The 18237-nt window shown below is 50.7% G+C and overlaps 1 protein-coding gene across 1 annotated transcript; it reads left to right on the top strand.

Moving 5' to 3' along the window:
• Nucleotides 1-17003: 17003 nt before the first annotated feature.
• On the top strand, nucleotides 17004-17669 carry KRCC1 (lysine rich coiled-coil 1; the record flags this gene model as incomplete). The annotated part of the gene is made up of 1 exon (XM_080711432.1): nucleotides 17004-17669. The coding sequence occupies exon 1, from the start codon at nucleotides 17022-17024 to the stop codon at nucleotides 17667-17669; it is 648 nt and encodes a 215-aa protein (XP_080567558.1). The 5' UTR covers nucleotides 17004-17021.
• Between the last annotated feature and the right edge of the window lie 568 nt (nucleotides 17670-18237).

Raw genomic sequence — 18237 nt, 5'->3', positions numbered from 1 at the left:
GATGGCAAGGGCTAGCGCAGCCCGGGGATGGGGTGGGACAGTTCTGGATCGCGATCTTCTGCAGGAGGAACCGACCCGCCTGGTGGGTGCTGAGTCCCGGGTCTGAGTTGGAGTCGCAGCACTGGGTCAGTGGGGTATTTTTAGCAGCCAGATGCCTCTGTCAATCAGCAGCAGATAGCTCGAGCTGCCCAGAGGAGGCAAGGTGATACTGGCTGCCGCGGGCCCTTCAGCTGTTGGGCTGGCGCTTTCCAACTCAGACGGGCTGGCTCCAGGGCCGGACTGTTTACAGAGGCCTCAAAGCTACACCAGACCCTTTGGCATATACATAACAGAATTACCTGGCTCCAACCTGGCATTCCTCCCTCCAGGATCACATGGGGCTGCCGCCTCCCCTGCCTCAAGGCGTGGGGCCTTAGAGGTCGGTGGGTCCCCTGATCTCAGCACCACAGGAAGCAGGCTGGCCACAAAGGAGACAGGCTTCAAAAGTAACAATACACAGCTGGGCAAGGTGGCGCACACTTGTAATCCCAGCATTGGGGAGGCTGAGACAGAGGGTCGCAGGTTGCAGCCTGTTACTTAGTGAGGCCCTTTGCAATTCAGTGAGACCCTGTTTCAAAATAAAGAATAAAAAATGGGGCTGGGGTTGTCACTTGGAGGTAGAATGCCCCTGGGTTCCATCCCCAGTACTGAAAAAAAAAAAAAAAAAAGTAAAAGGGGAGGCTAAAGTGTAGATCAGAGGTAGAACGGTACTTGCAGGCTGAGACAGAAGGATCATGGGTTCAAGATCAGCTGTTGTAACTTATTGAGACTCAGCAATTTAGGGAGACCCTGTTTCAAAATTAACAGGGCTGAGGTAAAATGTCCTGGGTGCAATCCCCAGTGCCTAAAAGAAATAGATTACTCAGCTTATAATATCATAAAGGACTTCTGTGGTTTCTTTTTTTTTTTCCTCTCCGGTGTCTATGTACGAGGGTGGTACTAGGGATTGAGCCCAGGGGTATTCTACCTCTGAGCCACACCCTAGACCTTTTAATTTTTTAGAAACAGGATTTCAAGCTGGGCGTGGTAGCACATGCTTTAATCCCAACATTCCAGAGGCAGAGAGGAGGATCGCAGGTTCAGAGTCAGCCTCAACTACTTAGTGAGGCTCTCTGCAATTTAGTGAGACCTTGTTTTAAAATAAAGAATAAAAACTAGGGCTGGAGGTGTAGCTGGGAGGTAGAATGCCCCTGGGTTCCATGCCCAAACCACACATACAAATAATAATAATAAAATAGGCCCGGGGGTATAGAGGTAAAATGCCCCTGGGTTCCATCCCCAGTACCAAAGAAAGAAACAGGGTCTCAAAACAAAATTACTGGGGGTCATTTTGCTATAATTTCCATTATAGCCCCCCAAAATGGACTAAGATACACGGCCAAAGGGTGTTTGCAAATGTGATTAAGTCAAGGATCTTGAGATGGGATTATCCTAGATTATCTGGGTGGGGCCAGTGTAATCCCAGAACTCCTCAGAGGCGAGGGAGGCAGGCAAGTCAGGGTCAGGAGAGACCTGCAGCGGGGTTAGGTCAGGGGCGCTGTGGAAGGCGCCATGTTGCCGGGCTTGAAGACGGAGGAGCGGGTCGCCAGCCAAGGAGCTCAGACCACCTCTAGAAGCTGAAGGAGGCAAAGGTACAGGCTCTCGGTAGAGCGGCCGGGAGGCCAGGGCTGCCACCCCCTGGACTTCAGCCCGGGGAACCCCATTTCCTGCTCCTAATCTCCAGCAATGTAAGGTGACCGTTTCTTTTGTGTCCTAACTTGTTAACAGCAGCAACTCGAAGCTCATGTAGAAAGTGTTATCCTTCAGCCGGGCGCGGTGGGCACGCTTGTCATCCCAGCACTCGGGAGGCTGAGACAGGAGGATCGCGGTTCGCAGTCAGCCTCAGCTACTTAGTGAGGCCCTCTGCAACTCAGTGAGACCCTGTTTCAAAATAAAGAATAAAAAATAGGGCTGGGGCTGTAGCTCAGAGGTCGAATGCCCCTGGGTTCCATTCTCAGTATCATAAAAGGTGAAAAGAAAGTGCTATACTCAGTCTCTCTTTATAGTTACCTAGCGTCTCTTCTACTCTGAAATAAAATCCACACATAATTTAATTCTCCCTTATTTTGGTACTGTGGATTAGACCCAGTGGCATTCCACCTCCAAACTATACCCCAGGCCTTTTATTATTATCGCGTTGTCATCATTATCATTATCTAGCTACACTAAAAGATGTGATAAAGTGATAAAGTGATAAAGTGGTCAGACCTAGCCCGGCGTGGTGGTGCACGCTTGCAGTCCCAGCTGCAAGCTGAGACCAGAGGATCGCGGTTCGCAGTCAGCCTCGGGTACTTAGCGAGGCCCTCTGCAACTCAGTGAGACCGTGTTTCAAAATAAAGAATTAAAAATAGGGCTGGGGGTGTAGTTTGGAGGTAGAACGCCCCTGGGTTTCATCCCCAGTACCCATAAAGAGTGGTCAGACCTTTGCACCCCGAGTGGAGTCCCTGGGATAGGATGAGCTCAGTGGAAATGCAGGATGACGTGGGGCACAGACGCCACACTGTAGTCTGTGACACGCTCTTCTGAATGGCGGGGTCTCACGGCGTGAGCAGAGGCGATTACAACCTTCCTTTGGTTAACAAGAAGTCGCAATGCTGGAAGATTCGGATTCTATTAGAATCTTGCAGAAGCCGCGATGCCACGGGAGTCGCCTGAGTCCTAGACTCTAGGCAGGTGCCTGCAGTTCTAAGCAGGTCCCTCCCTCCCTGAAATAAGTGCCTGGCACCAGGTCCTGCGCTCGCCCTTGGTGGGTGGGCAGATCTCCTTCACCTGGCCTGGCTGCACCCAGCTTACCAGGATGTGCCCTGTCGAGTAGGCTACATTCAGGGAATACGCGCAAATAGCATGAAAGAGAGAAATAAGAAGCCTATATGGTTGGTGGCAAGCTGCTTCAAGCATGTGGGACGAGTTGCCTTATGCCATATCCAGAGAACCTGTTGGAAGGTTCCTGGCTGAGCTGAGCACCTGCAGGGACTGCCATCTAGTGGCCAGTCGAGGGACTGCAAGGGTTTAGATCTAAGACCTAATTAATTTAGTCAAAGAACAGCCCTCAACTCTAGCTCTCACCTCCTGTATCCCTGAGAAGGTCCATTTAGCTCTTGGTGGGTTGGTTGGTGGGTTGGGTGGGTGGTTGGTTGGTTGGTTGGTTGGTTGGTTGGTTGGTTGTACTGGGAATCAGTGTGGGCTACTGAGCTACACCTCCGACCCCTAAGGTTCATTTAGGATAAGGTGCACTGGGGTCTTGTGAACTAAGAAGGGTCTGTACCTTCTCTAAGGTTAGGGAAGGTACAGGTTAGGGAAGAATTGCACATGACAATTATACGAAAGTCAATTTTCAAAGACTATAAATAAAATTTGGTTAGAAATACTCCCCCCCCCCATCTTTCTACTAGGGATTGAAACCAGGGGTATTTTGCCTCCAAGCTACACCACCCACCACCCAGCCCTTTTTTAAAAATTTCTTTTTTTTTTTTCAGTACTGGGGATGGAACCCACGGGCCTTCTACCTACAAGCGACACCCCCAGCCCTATTTTTTATTCTTTATTTTGAAACAGAATCTCACTGAGTTGCAAAGAGCCTCAACAAGTAACTGAGGCTGGGTGTGAACCTGCGATCCTCCTGTCTCAGCCTCCCAAGTACTACTATTACAGGCATGCACCACAATCCTTGGGTTAGGTGCTCTCTCTCTCTCTCTCTCTCTCTCTCTCTCTCTCTCTCTCTCTCTCTCCTCTCCCTCCCTCCCTCCCTCCAGTACTAGGTGTGGAACCCAGGGGCATTCTGCCTCTGAGAGACACTTGCAGCCCTAAGTTTTATTCTTTATTTTTGAAACAGGGTCTCACTGAGTTGCAGAGGGCCTCACTAAGTAGCTGAGGCTGTCCGAGAACCGCTGTCCTCCAGTCTCTGCCTCCCGAATGCTGGGATTACAAGTGTGAGCCACCATGCCCGGCTCAAGTATTCTCTTAATGTAAGAAGGGAATCCACTTGTTAACTGGCATCTTGGGTAGAATCTATTTCTAAACACCACATTGCAACTTCCAAATTTTCAACAATAGCCCTATATACATATAAATGTATAACAAACTATAAACTATATATGTATAATGCATAATTTGTTATATACATAAATGCAGGGCTATGGATAAAATTTTGAAAATGTGTATTTTCAAAAGATATATAATTTGTTTGTTTGGATACTGGAGATTGAACGCAGACACATCCTACCTCTGCATTATATCACCAACCTTTATTTATTTATTTGTTTGTTTAGTTAGTTCTGGGGGTTGAACCCAGGAAAATTCCACTTCCAAGCTACACCCTGGTCCTTTTTATTTTTTATTTTAAAACAGGGTCTCACTGCTGGGCGTGGTGATGCACGCTTGTAATCCCCACGCTTGGGAGTCAGAGACAGAAGGATGGCGCAGGCTCGAAGCCAGCCTCGCTGGCTTAAGAGACCCTGTTTCCAAATAAAATATAAAAAATAGGTCTGGGAGTGTAGCCCAGAGGTAGAAGAGTTCCATCCCCAGTACCACCAAAAAAAACAAAAACAAAAACAAAAACGGGGTCTCACTAAGTTGCAAAGGGTCTCACTAGGTTGCCCAAACTGGCCTTGAACCTACAGTCCTGTCTCAGCCTCCCAAGTACTGGGATTACACCACCTTGCCTAGCTTTACAATGCTCCGAGCCTTTGATCTGATGATCTCTGGACCTTGAAGGTGACTGTATCTACTTCTGAGAGAAAGGAGTTGGTTAGGGAAAGGACTCGGGGCAGAGGGCACTCAGGACGAGAGAGCAGATAAAACAGAGGTGCAACACTGTGGTCTTTCCAGGGATCAGAATAGGTTTAGTGCGGCTGATAGGTTTAGGTAAAGGCTGGGTGTGGGCTGAGGCACTGCGAGATGAGACCAGGGAGGTGCACGGGAGCTGGTTAACTCAGTTCGCTTTCTCCCAGAGGACGGGAGCCAGTAATGACTTCTAGATGGACGCCTTGGTGGCAACACGGAGAGGAGATTTAGTGGAGTCAGAGGGAGACCTTAGCATGTGTCCTAAAAAAAAGTCAGTGTAACAGGACAGCTGAACACACCAGAATTTTTTCAAAACGTACCAGGAAGCACGCCTATCGGCAAGAAAATGAGTGGAATTCTGTACAGCAGTGAGTTGAAAATGACAGCTGTGTGCCACAGCTGAGATGAATCTCACACTGTTACGTGAAAAAAGTCCCAGGCTGCTGCAGAGGGAAGATATAAATCGTATGAAGTTTAGAAGCAATCTAAACACGCGTTGGCCATGCCTATGATTATATAATCATGCAAGGTAATTATATGTATATGAGAGGAAGGAAAAGACGAATGCAAGCGAGGGTAGTGATTTCTATACAATGCTGAGATCTACACGAACATCGCATATGTATTGGTCACTTAGGGGCCGGTGATGACGGCGCACCAGCACCTGGGGTTGTGCTCGATCACCTTGTAAAGGCCTTACAAGGAAAGACCAGACGAGAGCCGGTGAACACGCCTGCATCTTGGCTTTGCTCCTTCCGGGAGACCGGTGTCACGCGCTCTTCCTTCCTCCACTGAGGCGGCGGAAGACAGGCCGGAACCTCGGTGCGGAAGCCCGGCTAGAGCCGGCCCGGACCTGCGCGCGCGGGGGCGGGGCCGAGGGGCGGGGCCGGGCTGTGGGGCCGGGCTGTGGGGCGGGGCCGGGCCGAGGGCTGCGGGGCGGGGCCGGGCCGAGGGCTGCGGGGCGCACTGCGCAGGCGCGGAAGTGCGTCCGGCCGCCATGGCGCCGGCGGCGCCTGTCCCCCCGGAGGCGCGGCCTCCGCCTCCTCCTCTCGCCCCGCCTGCTCCGCGGCGGCGGCTCTGCTCCTGCCTCTCCGCCGCCTCCTCCGCAGCCTCCCGCGGCCGCGGCGCTGGCGGGGAGCGGGCAGTAGGGGTAGACGCCCGCCCCGCCTCGGAGAAGGTGAGTGCCGCCCGCGGCGAGGGCGGCCGGGCCTCAGCGCGCACCTCCCGGCCCGCCGAGCGGAGATGGCCGGCCCCGCGGCGACGCCCGGGCCGAGCGGGAGGACGGCGGAGCCCGCCGGCGTGGCCCCGAGCGGCAGCAGGGACGGGACGAGCGGCCCCGAGAGCCAGGCGGCAGAGGCCAGACCGCGGCCCGCTCGGCGGCGGGATGCCGAGGCGGAGCTGGACTGGGCAGCGGGACTAGGCGGTAGCAGGAGCTTTGCAGTGCAGGGGTCTCCGGGGAAGAGGAGAGGGGTGAGGTGTGCGGGGGTCCCTTGGCGGTTTTCTTAGGCTTTTTGAGGCTCTGACCCCTGTAAGACAAGTCACTCAGCGATTTGATGAGTGACGGCCTCATCTTGATAGTGACTTTTGAGTTTTAATACGTATCTACCAGTGCAGACAGTCGGGCGTCCAAGCGATGAGAAAACAGACTTTACTCCCCAACTGCTGATAGGGGGGAAGCCGAGTTGTGTCCCGATTCGCTCAGAGGTGACTGACTGGGCGTGTTCCCAGAAGAATGTGTAAGGGGTAGGGAGGGCTCCAGTGGAGCTCAGGACAAAGGATTAGTCATAGTAAAGCAAGTCGGCCAGCTGTGTCTGCCAGCTGCGGACTATGGAAGTTGAGCTCTTATCTGCCCAGGGAGATTGCGAGGCAGGCTCAGCCCTTCCCGGCTCAACCTTTCGAAGGAATGGTTTTAACGTCCTCGAGAAAGACCTACCTGAGTTGTAAGAGGTCACTTCAGAGGGACAGCGGAAGAATCCACAATTATAAGCCCTTTTTAGTAAGTGATTTTATAAAAAGAGGTCAGGGCTGGGAGTGTAGGTCAGTGGCTGAGACCTTGGGTTGGATCCCCAACACCACAAGAAACAAGAGGTCAGGGACCTGTCGTCCAGGTGTTCACTAGAACAAAAAGTAAGTTATTTTGACGGCACAGAGCTTTTCCACGTGATCTCAAAAAAGGCTGAGTTGCCCCGGGGACATGGCCTTAGGCTGCGGGAAGACATTGTTAAATTTTGGTGAAGTCTCTTAGTACAGGGCTTTGGAAAGTGTTCACAAGTTCTCACCAACACTTTTCTCACAACACACACACAACAAAACACAATCTGGGCCATCCCAATCTAAGAGACATTTGAGTTCTTACAAGTGCTCTTCACCTGCAAACAGCCTCCTTGTTGCCAATTTAGAGAACATGGCGCTTGAGCCCCAGGAGATCTCAGTAAAACATTAGACATGATTTCATTTCATATAATTTTTAGCATTTGCTCTGTTTCTTTATGTGGCTTTTTGTGTACAGAGTGAAAGATGATGAAAACCAGATTAGGACAGAATTATTTGGGCCCCTTCTTCTAGGAGAGACACTCACAGATGTCACCCTACAAGAATGTCTTTCTCGTGATAGGTGGGTTTTGTGTGGTCGTCCATAATCTTACACATTTCACTTTGGAGAAATGGCAAAGGAGTAAAATATTATAATTCCTCAAAACATTTTCCAAGCAATGAATGATAAGTTTCACTCACCAAAAATGTGAATAGAAATTTATTTCAACCAAATTAGTGTCTTTAGTCAACCTAGATTAGTATCATTGCTTTGACATAAAAAGATGAAATCTGAGCCAAGCATGGTGTCACATACCTGTAACGCAGTACTTGGGAGGCTGAGACAGGACAATCTCAGGTTCGAAGCCAGCCTCAAGCAGTTTAAGGAGACCCTGTTTCAAAATAAAAGGGCTGGAGCCAGGCGTGGTGGCGCAGGCTTGTAATCCCCGCGCTTGGGAGGCTGAGACAGGAGGATCGCACAGGTTCAAAGCCAGCCTCAGCTGCGTAGTGAGGCTCTCAGCAACTTAGTGAGACCCTGTTTCCAAATAAATAGAAAATAAGTCTGGGAGTGTAGCCCGGAGGTAGAAAGCCTCTGGGTTCCACCCCCAGTACCACCAAAAAATAAAAAATAAAAGGGCTGGATATACAGCTTGGAGATAGAATACCCCTGGATGGTTCAATTCCCAGTACCAAATAACAATGAAATCTGAATTTTTTTGGGGGGTAGTTTCCACCAAAACTTCCTGCTTGCCACCAACAAGCAGGCCCAGACGGCGTTGGGTGTCACAGTGTGAGTCCTGTGGCCAGATCACAGAAAAGTCTAGAAACAGCTCTTCCTGGATAAACAGCTTTCTGTTAGATTCAGCATTTGGAGTGGTTTTTTTTGTTGTTGTTGTTTTTGTCCACAGTGACTTTAAATATTTGCCAAAAAGACTTTACAAGATGTCAGTTCATACGGTGGTAGCAGTAACCTCTCTAGACTGCCTCGGGTAGAGAGATGAAAACACTGGACCTGGAGTCTTGACTGGTCACTGGGCCCAGTATAAATTTCTCCACCAGCTGTGTGACCCCAAAGTCCCAAACATTCCGGATTTGAGCCATCTGTGGGGTGGGGTAAGAGGACTAGCCCAGTGGCTCTCAACCCAGGGTGGCTCCTACCCCCCCCCCAGGATATGTGGCAAAGGTGGGGACATTTTTGCTCCCCCATCGCGTGGACACAGGGACCAGCCAGTGCAGGGCTGTCGGTACCTGTTTAGCACAGTCACACTCTCTGAAACACAGGCCAGCCATGCATGCAGCGTGGGGTTTTCCCACCCAGATTGAGAGTGGTACCGATGAGGAACCCTCTGCTAGCCAGACGGAGCCTTTAGGGGGATTTCCAGCTGGGAACTGACGTAGGGGTTCCCAGTTCACAACACAGAAACTGTCACCTCTGATGAAATCCCTGTTGAGTGAGGGTGCAAATTACTAGGATAGGAAAAACAAAATATAATTGTTAACCTAAAATATCACCTCTCATCATTTTAATTTAGGAAAAATAGCCATTAACAGTTGAGGTAACTGCCACTTGGCAAATGGTAAATATTATGGTAATCCTACTTAAGATATCAGATGCTTTTTATTTATTTATTTATTTATTTGCAGGTCTGGGGTTGGAACCCAGGGGCATTCTACCTCCGAGCTACATGCCCAGCCCTATTTTTTATCCTTTATTTTGAAACAGGGTCTCACTGAGTTGCAAAGGGCCTCACTAAGTAGTTGCTGAGGCTGTCTGAGAACCATGATCCTCCCATCTCAGCCTCCCAAATGCTGAGACTACAAGCGTGCGCCACCATGGTGAGAATGCTTTATTTTAGGTAGTTAAAAAAGACCTTAAATAGTTGCCAGCTATGATAGATAAACAAGAGGAGGGGAGCTGGGCGTGGCAGCGCAGGCTTGTAATCCCGGCATTCAGGAGGCTGAGACCGGAGTGGTTCACGGACAGCCTCAGATACTTAGTGACGCCCTCTGCAACTCAGTGAGACCCGGTTTCAAAATAAAGAATAAAAAATAGGGCTGGGGGTGTAGCTCGGAGGTCGAATGCCCCTGGGTCCCATCCCCAGACCCACACACACACACACACACACACACACACACACACACACACACACAAAGGGGGGGTGTAATTCAGAGGTCAAATGTCCCTGTTTCAATCTCCAGACCTGCCAAAAAAAATAAAAAGAGGAAAGAAAATATGTTTCTTGATACTTAACCAATATGTTTTTAAGAACTTGATAGGAGCTGGGTGAGGTGGCGCACACCTGTTATCCCAGTACTTGGGAGGCTGAGACGAGCCAGAGGAGTGCAGGTTTCAGCAAGTTAGTGAGACCCTATTTCAAAATAAAAATAAAATAGGGCTGGAGGCATAGCACAGAGGTAGAGTGGCAGGAAAGGCTTGGTAGGGATTCCTCCAAACGACGTCAGACAGTCGCCATGCTCCAAGTCACCATTTCATTCTCACCTTGTTTTGCACTGGGGATTGAATCCAGGGCCTTTTCCCTCCAAGCCCCATCTCCAGACCTATTTTATTTTGATTTGGAAACAGTCTAACTAGGTTTATGAGAATCTCACTATTAGCCTCCATTCTCACTTTTAAAACCCTGATAGGACCAGTAAAGCCGAGTCCCCCAGTGCGGCTTGTGCTTTTTATTTATTTATTTATTTATTTGCAGGTCTGGGGTTGGAACCCAGGGGCATTCTACCTCCGAGCTACATGCCCAGCCCTATTTTTTATCCTTTATTTTGAAACAGGGTCTCTCTAAGTTGCGGAGGGCCTCACTAAGTAGCTGAGGCTGGCCGCGAACCACAGTCTTCCAGGCTCAGCCTCCCAAATGCTGGGATTACAAGCATGCACCACCACGCCCGGCTCTTATTCTTTATTTTGAAACAAGGTCTCACTGAGTTGCAGAGGCCTCACTAAGTAGCTGAGGCTGCTGCAAACTGTGATCCTCCTGTCCCAGCCTCCCAAATGCTGGGATTGCAAGCCCGGCTTGAGCAGATAATTTTAATAAAACCTTTTAAGTCTGTTTGCTAGTGCAGATATTAAACTTAGTTTGAAGATACCTAGTATAATTAAATATCTGTGAAATTTTAAATTGCAATGTTATGTATATTTTTGCAGAAATTAACATAATACAGACATAGAGCAAAATATTAAAGAGCCTCACCTACTCCTTTTTTAACCCCATTTTCCAAACCCAGTTAAATTTAGTCTATCCAGATTTTATTTTTAAGTTAGCTAGCAGTCGGGAATGGTGGGGCACACCTGTAATCCCAGTACTTGGAAGGCTGAGTCAGGGATAGCGGGTCTGAGGACAGCCTCGCAAGTAGTGAGATTCGTCAACCTAGCAAGACCCTGTTTGAAAATAAAAGTAAAATAGGGCTGGGGTGTGGCTCAGAGGTAGAATGTCCCTGGGTTCAGTCCCTAGTACCACACACAAAAATATGGCTAGCTGCCAAGACAGATACCCCCTGCCCCATTTTTTATTCTTATTTTGAACCAGGGTCTCACTAAGTTACAGAGGGCCTAAGTAGCAGAGGCTGGCCACAAACCTGCAACCCTCCTGTCTCAGCCTCCCAAGCACTGGGATTAGAAATGTGTGCCACCACGCCCGGCTTTGTTAGGCACTTTATTTTATTTATTTATTTATTTTATTATTTTGGTGGTAATGGGATTCCTGGAAACCCTTCTACCTCCGGTTTACACTCCCAGACCTATTTTTATATTTTTATTTGGAAACAGGGTCTCTTAAGCCAGCGCGGCTGGCTTTGAACCTGCGCTATCCTCCTGTCTCCGCCTCCCAAGCGCGGGGATTACAAGCCTGCGCCACCACCCTCGACTTTTTTAGTTTTACTTTAAAACAAGGTCTCACTAGGTTGATGAGTCTCACTATTTACTAAGCCTGTCCTGGAATCTGCGAACCTCTTGTCTCGGCCCCCAAGTACTGGGATTATAGGCACTGTCACCGTGCCCAGTTTAGAATAAACTTAGCAGAAGTTCTAGACGGCAGCATCCATGCACCTTACTTAGTGGACGCTGCGGTCACGTTTGTAGCAGCTACAGGAGGGGCTGCTGCCCGGGGAAGGTGGTGGGTGCTCCTCCCTGCGGCCTCTCATAACTGCAGGGGATTGGTTCCAGGACCCATCCAAACCACTGACATCCACAAACGCTCCCTTAAGAAGAGACCGCAGGATTTTCACAAAACCTACGCAGCCTCCCGTGTACTTTAACTCGACCTTAGACTACTTATCATACCTAATGTAAATGCTCTGCAGATAGTTGTTCCACAGTGCTGTTTAGAGAACACCGTCAGGAAAACACTGAGAGGATCGCGGGTTTGAGGCCAGTGCATGATAACTTAGGCCTTGTTTAAAGAAAAGGGGGTGCTGGGGGCGTGGCTCAGTTTACAGTGCTCCTGGGTTGAATCCTTAATACCAAAAAGGAAAAGTTTGTGAATGTTCAATACGGTTTTGTTTTTTTTTTTTTTTTTCCAGTAAGTGCTAGGGGTTGAAGCCAGGGGCATTCTACTTCTGAGCTACACCCCAGCTCTATTTTTATTCTTTATTTTGATAACGGGCCTCAATACGTAGCTGAGGCTGGCCACGCACTGGGATTACGAGGCTGGGCCACCGTGTCCGCCTCAGTTGTGATTTTTTTTTTTTTTTTTTTTTTTGCAGTAATGGTATGGAACCTAGGGGCACTCTACCTCCAAGAAATACCCCCAGCCCTATTTTCTATTCTTTATTTTGAAACAGGGTCTCACTGAGTTGCAGAGGGCCTCACTAAGCAGCTGAGGCTGGCCGCGAACCGCCATCCTCCTATCTCAGCCTCCCAGATGCTGCGATTACAAGCGTGCGCCACCACGCCCGGCTTTCAGTCGCGATTTTTAAAATATTTGCTCTCCACAGTTGAGTCCAAGGACGTGGAACAAACACGTTGCTGCATTCCTTGAAATTTTTATATAGCAAACAGTGCTGAGACTTCCTTCCTTCCTTCCTTCCTTCCTTCCTTCCTTCCTTCCTTTCTTTCCTTTTTTCCCCCCCAGTACTGAGGATGGAACCCAGGGGCATTCTACCTATACCCACAGCCCTATTTTTTATTCTTTATTTTTTGAAACAAGGTCTCACTGAGTTGCAGAGGGCCTCACTAAGTAGCTGAGGCTGTCTGCAAACCATGATCCTCCTGCCTCAGCCTCCCGAATGCTGGGATTACAAGCGTGCATCACTGTGCCTAGTTCTATTTTGTATTATTTATTTATTCTTTTTTTTAAAGAGCTCAGGTGTAGCTGGGCGTGGTGGCGCACACTTGTCATCCCCGTGCTCGGGAGGCAGAGACAGGAGGATCTCTGGTTCGAAGCCAGCCTGGCTGGCTTAGGAGACCCTGTTTCCAAATAAAAATATTAAAAAAAATATGTCTGGGAGTGTAGCCTGGAGGTAGAAGGGTTTCCAGGAACCCCAGTACCACCAAAAAAAGAGAGTTCAGGTGTAGCTCAGAATGCCCCGTGTTCAATCCCCAGTGACGGACACACACACACACACACAATCTTATTTTTTATTTTGAAACAGGATCCTACTGAGTTGCAAAGGGCCACCCTCAGTAGCTAAAGCTGTCTGTGCACCACAGTCCTCCTGTCTCAGCCTCCCGAATCCTGGGATTACAAGCGTTCCCGCTTCTGTTTATTTATTTAGAGACCAGTCTCTCTGAGATGCTGAAGGTCTCCCTAAATTGCTCAGGCTGTCCTCAAACCTGCAGTCCTCCTGTCTCGGCCTCCCAAGGACTGGGCTTGCAGGCCTGTACACCGCGCCTTTGCCTGCCTTTCCATGGTGGCGCCCCACATCCTCTCCATAGAGTCCAGTCTCCTACTGCTACCCCAGTAACTTTGCCTTCAGAGAGGCATTTTTTGACCAAATAAAAAGATGTTGCCATATTAAATATTAGAGGCTTATTAAATGTTTTCATATTAAAATTACCATCCTAGCCAGGCGTGGTGGCGCACATTTGTAATCCCCGTACTTGGGAAGCTGAGACAGGAGGATTGCAGTTCACAGCCAGCCTCTGCTACTTAGGCCTCTGCAATTTAATGAGACCCTGTTTCAAAATAAAGAATAAAAATTAGGAGCCAGGCATAGTGCCAGACACTTGTCATCCCAGCATTCAGGAGGCTGAAACAGGAGAATCACAGTTCATAGACAGCCTCAGCTACTACCTACTGAGGCCCTTTGCAACTCAGTGAGATCCTTTTTCAAAATAAAAACTAAAATAAGGCTGGGTGTATAGCTCAGAGGTAGAATGCCCTGGGTTTCATCCCCAGTGCCACACACAAAAAAAGAATACAAATGGAGAAGGGTGTATAGGGCTGAGGGTATAGGTTGGGTTTTATCTCGAGCACCACACACACAAAAATACACTTGGGAAATTAAAATGTGAGATGATATATAAAATATACTACTAGCCGGGCATGGTGGCACATGCTTATAATCCCCGTGCTTAGGAGACAGAGACAGGACGATCACAGGTTCTCAGCCAGCCTCAGCAACTTAGTAAGGCTCTCTGCACCTTAGAACCTGTTTCAAAATAATAATAAGCCAGGCGTGCATGGTGGCGCACACTTGTCATCCCAGCATTCGGGAGGCTGAGGCCAGAGGATCGTGGTTCGCGGACAGCCTCAGCTACTTAGGCCCTCTACAACTTAGACCGGTTTCAAAATAAAGAATAAAAAATAGGGCAGGGGGTATAGCTCAGAGGTTGAATGCCCCTGGGTTCAATCCCCAGCACCACACACACACACACACACACACACACACACTCTGTAGCATCCAGAGCCAGGTGCAGCGGCGTATACCTGTCATATCCCAGCACTTGGGAGACTGAGGCACACACACATACTTGTTGCTACAGCTAAGGGTCTAGGCTTGAGCTGGGGAGTTCAGGGCCAGCCTGAGCAGCAAAGTGAGACCCAGCTCTTAAGAAGTAAAGCTGGAAGCCGGAGGTGGTGGCACATGCTTGTGATCCCTGCACTTGGGAGGCTGAGACAGACGTGGTGGCACACGCTTGTAATCCCCGCACTTGGGAGGCTGAGACAGGAGGATCGCGCAGGTTCGAAGCCAGCCTCAGCTACTTAGTGAGGCTCTCAGCAACTTAGTGAGACCCTGTTTCCAAACAAAGTAGAAAGCTGCTGGGTGCCATGGTACACACCTGGGATCCCAGTATTTGGAAGACTGAGGCAGGAGGATTGCAGATTAGAGGCCAGCCTCAGCAATTTAGCAAGACCCTGTTTCAAAATAAAAGAGGGCTGGAGGTGTAGCTCAGAAATAGAGCACACCTGGGTTCAATCCCCAGTAACCCCCTAAAAAAAGAAGAGTGGGGCACAGGCCCACATTCCTGGAGACTCAGGAGGTTGAGGGAGGAGGATCTCAGATTCAAGGCCACCCTGGAAAACCTAGAGACCTTGTCTCAAAATAAAAATAAGGACTGAGGGTGTAGTTCAGTGGTGGAGTCCCTGGGTCCCACCCCCAGCACAGAGGGAGCAGGGGAAGGAGGTGAAGTGGCCTCTGAATTGTAGGATTCCCTCCCTCCCTCCCTCCCTTTCCTCCTCCCTCCTTCCTGGGATTGCGCCCGAGGGCATTTACCTCATCCCGAGCCGTTTGTGTTTCATTTTGAGGCGGGGTCTTGCTGGGCTACCCAGGCTGGCCTCAAATGTGACATCCTCCTGCCTCAGCCTCCACAGTCACTGGGATTACAGCCTGTGCACTCCTAACTTGAACTTACTTAATCTTTATAACAAGACTGTGCTTTGTTTCAAGGGAACTCAACTAGAGCACTGGACAGAAATAGACTTTCTCGTCCCGGCCTCACGGTCTTCAGCCCCGGTGTTGGCGGTCTGCTGGACGGAGTCCGTGCTGAGCAGTTGAAGCGGCCGGGGTGAACATGACCAGGCTCCGCTGCCGCGCTCCCAGCCCAGCCGGGGTAAGGTTTCCTTCGGCTCTCACCTGCTGCCGCGCTCTCGGAGGCACCGCCTCTCTCAGTTAGCGTAATGCCTCTTTACATTTTTATTTATTGTGTGTGTGTGGCACTAGGGACAGAAACCAGGGGCATTCTACTTCCGAGCTCCACCCCAGCCCTATTTTTAAGTTCACTGATGTTAAGACCCCTCGGTGTTTCACTGAGTAGCTTCGTTCCTGTTTGCTGCTGAATAATATTCCATTGTAGGAACAGACCACGTTGCGTCTGCCCGCTCGCCTGTCACCGGACGCTGGGATTGTCCCCACTCCCCGCCGTTGAGGTATTGTCGCAGTGTGCGGTTGCCCCATTGTTGGGGTTACCCGTTCACCTAGTAACTGACATTCGAGGGTTTCTTTCTGAGGCTTTTACAAATAGAACTATTATGATGCCGGGCGTGGTGGGCACGCTTGTAATCCCCGCGCTTGGGGGGCGGAGACAGGAGGATCAGGCAGGTTTGAAGTCAGCCGCGCTGGCACAGAGATCCTGTTTCCAAATAAAAAGTATAAAATAGGTCTGGGAGTATAGCCTGGAGGTAGAAGGCCTGGGTTCCATCCCCTGTACCACAAAAAAAAAAAAAAGAAAAGAAAAAAAACTATTATGAACATTCATATACATGTCTTTGTATTGACAGGTATCTCCTTTTCTTTGGTATGACTGGGTCTTTTGGGAAGTGTGTGTATGACGTCTTAATAAACGAGGCACAGTAGCACACACCTGTACACAACTTAGACCCTGCCTCAAAATTAAAACGGGTGGGGGCTCGTGCAGGGGTAGAGCAGCTGCTAGCCTGGCGGGCACGCGGCCTCTGCTCAGTCCCAGTGCCAGCATACACAAGGAAACCTCCGCTGCTTCACTCTGATTTCTTTGTGTGTGTGTGGTGCTGGGGATAGAGCCCAGGAGCATTCTTTCTTTCATCTCCAAGCTGCACTCCTGGCCCTATTTTATTTTTTATTTGGGAACAGGCTCTCCCTAAGCTGCTGCGGGTGGCCTTGAACCTGCGATCCTCCTGACTGGGGAGCACAGGTGTGCGCCGCACAGGCTTGAAGCGCTCTTGTCTAGCAGAGCCTCTCCTCCTGCTTCTCCCTCCGCCCCTCACCAGGACTCTGAGAGAACAAACCAGAGCGTATTCTAGAATGCCTTTCCCCAATCAGAGGCGGCGGAATGCAGCCAAGCGCTCCGGCGATCCAGGGGCTGCCCCTCGGCCCCCTGGGGCAGGTACCGAGCCTCTGGTTTCCAGTGCTCCCAGAGCACCTTACAGACAGCCTTGTCCTTAGCGGGCAGCCTGCGCTCGGGCGAGTGTGCTCGCTGCCTGAGGAGGCTGAAGAGTAAAGATCCAGTGACTGCTCGCTGGTTCTGTTGTCTTAGCAGTAGAGAACTTGCCCCCGGCCGCCCCGCGCTTGCCGGCAGCCAGGCCGCCCGCTGTCCTCTGCCTTCCGCGGTGGCCTGGGCGCCCTCTGAGCCTAGCGCTCAGGCCGCACAGGCTCCAACTCGCTCAGGCGTGCCTGCTCAAGGGCAGAGCAAACGTTGAGAGCAGAGTGACCGAGGGAGTGCCCTTCGTCTTCGCAGAGAACTCCTTCTTGTCACCCTAATGAAGCATTCCACGACGTCCTTCGACTCTTTCCAAGATGAGTTGGAAGATTACATCAAAGTACAGAAGGCCAGGGGCTTAGAGCCAAAGACCTGTTTCCGAACCATGAGGCAGGACTATCTGGAGAGCCGCGGGCGCCGAGAGGTGCATTCCAGACCCAGGCATCCAGTGTGCGGTCAGAGGCTCCCGGCGGGGGCCCGCCTGGCCTACCCGAGACCCTGCAGCCTTCCCCAGACCGCCGCCGCCGCCCCTCCGCCCGCCTGGCTGCCCCCTCACCACAGCGGGCTGCAGCCGGCCACCCCGAGCCCCTGCCCGCCCCGCAGGGACTGCTTCCCGGGACCCCTAGGCCTCGGCAGGCAGGAAGAGGCACGCGGTCGGCACAGGCAGGACCCGCATGGCAGCTGGCACCCAGAGGCAGGCGGAGGAGAGGCGGAGCAGGGGCGGCCCAAGCACAAGAGGAGGAGGAGCGCCGAGGGCACCCCGAGGAAGGGCAGCCCCGGAGAGCTGGCGCCTCGGAAGGAGAGGAGGGCCCGGGCCGAGGCCTCGAGGAAGGAGGACCGGAGGCAGCGCAGGAAGGAGAAGAAGGAAGAGGCCCCGGCGAGGACGGAGGAGGAAATGCTCTGGGACCAGTCCATCCTGGGCTTCTGAGCCCAGCTGCTGCCCCGCAGGGCATCGGAAACGGCGACGGCGAGGCCGGTCCGGCGCCTGCTCACACACTTGTCACGTGAGCAGGTCCTGCTCTAAGCGAGGCCCAGTGAACATGAAATGCACAGCAGGCTCGCTGCACGCGGCCCCGCCCGCTGGCCCCCGCAGTGCCCTCCTCCCTGTGCTGGGCCCGGGGTGGCTCCGTCTTCCCCAGCCCTGCGCGGGCTCTTCACTGGGAAATGGCCTGTTTTAAATGGGGACGTGATGGGCATTACGGAGCCTCTTCCTGGCTGGCATTGTTTGGTTTTCGGGGGGGGGGGGGAGTTTATGCGGTTTTCTCTACCCTTGATAGACTTTTTTTCTTTGTTAGATCTAATTTGCAGTGTATTTTCTAGGTTGGAAAGTGGACACTTAAATACATTATAATAATAAATTTATGTTACATAAAGTTTTTAAAGATTCAAAGATTCTTGATACAAAATCAGTTTATATTCTGGAAACGTTTATAACAATAAAGAGTTCTAATTTCTCTATGCTGTAGCACATCTGATGTGTTCCCACTCAACACGGA

The sequence above is a fragment of the Muscardinus avellanarius genome (assembly GCF_963383645.1).
Source record: "Muscardinus avellanarius genome assembly, chromosome: 15".
Taxonomy (NCBI): domain Eukaryota; kingdom Metazoa; phylum Chordata; class Mammalia; order Rodentia; family Gliridae; genus Muscardinus; species Muscardinus avellanarius.
The sequence above is the reverse complement of the archived record's forward strand: the minus strand, read 5'-3'. Positions and strand labels throughout refer to the sequence as shown.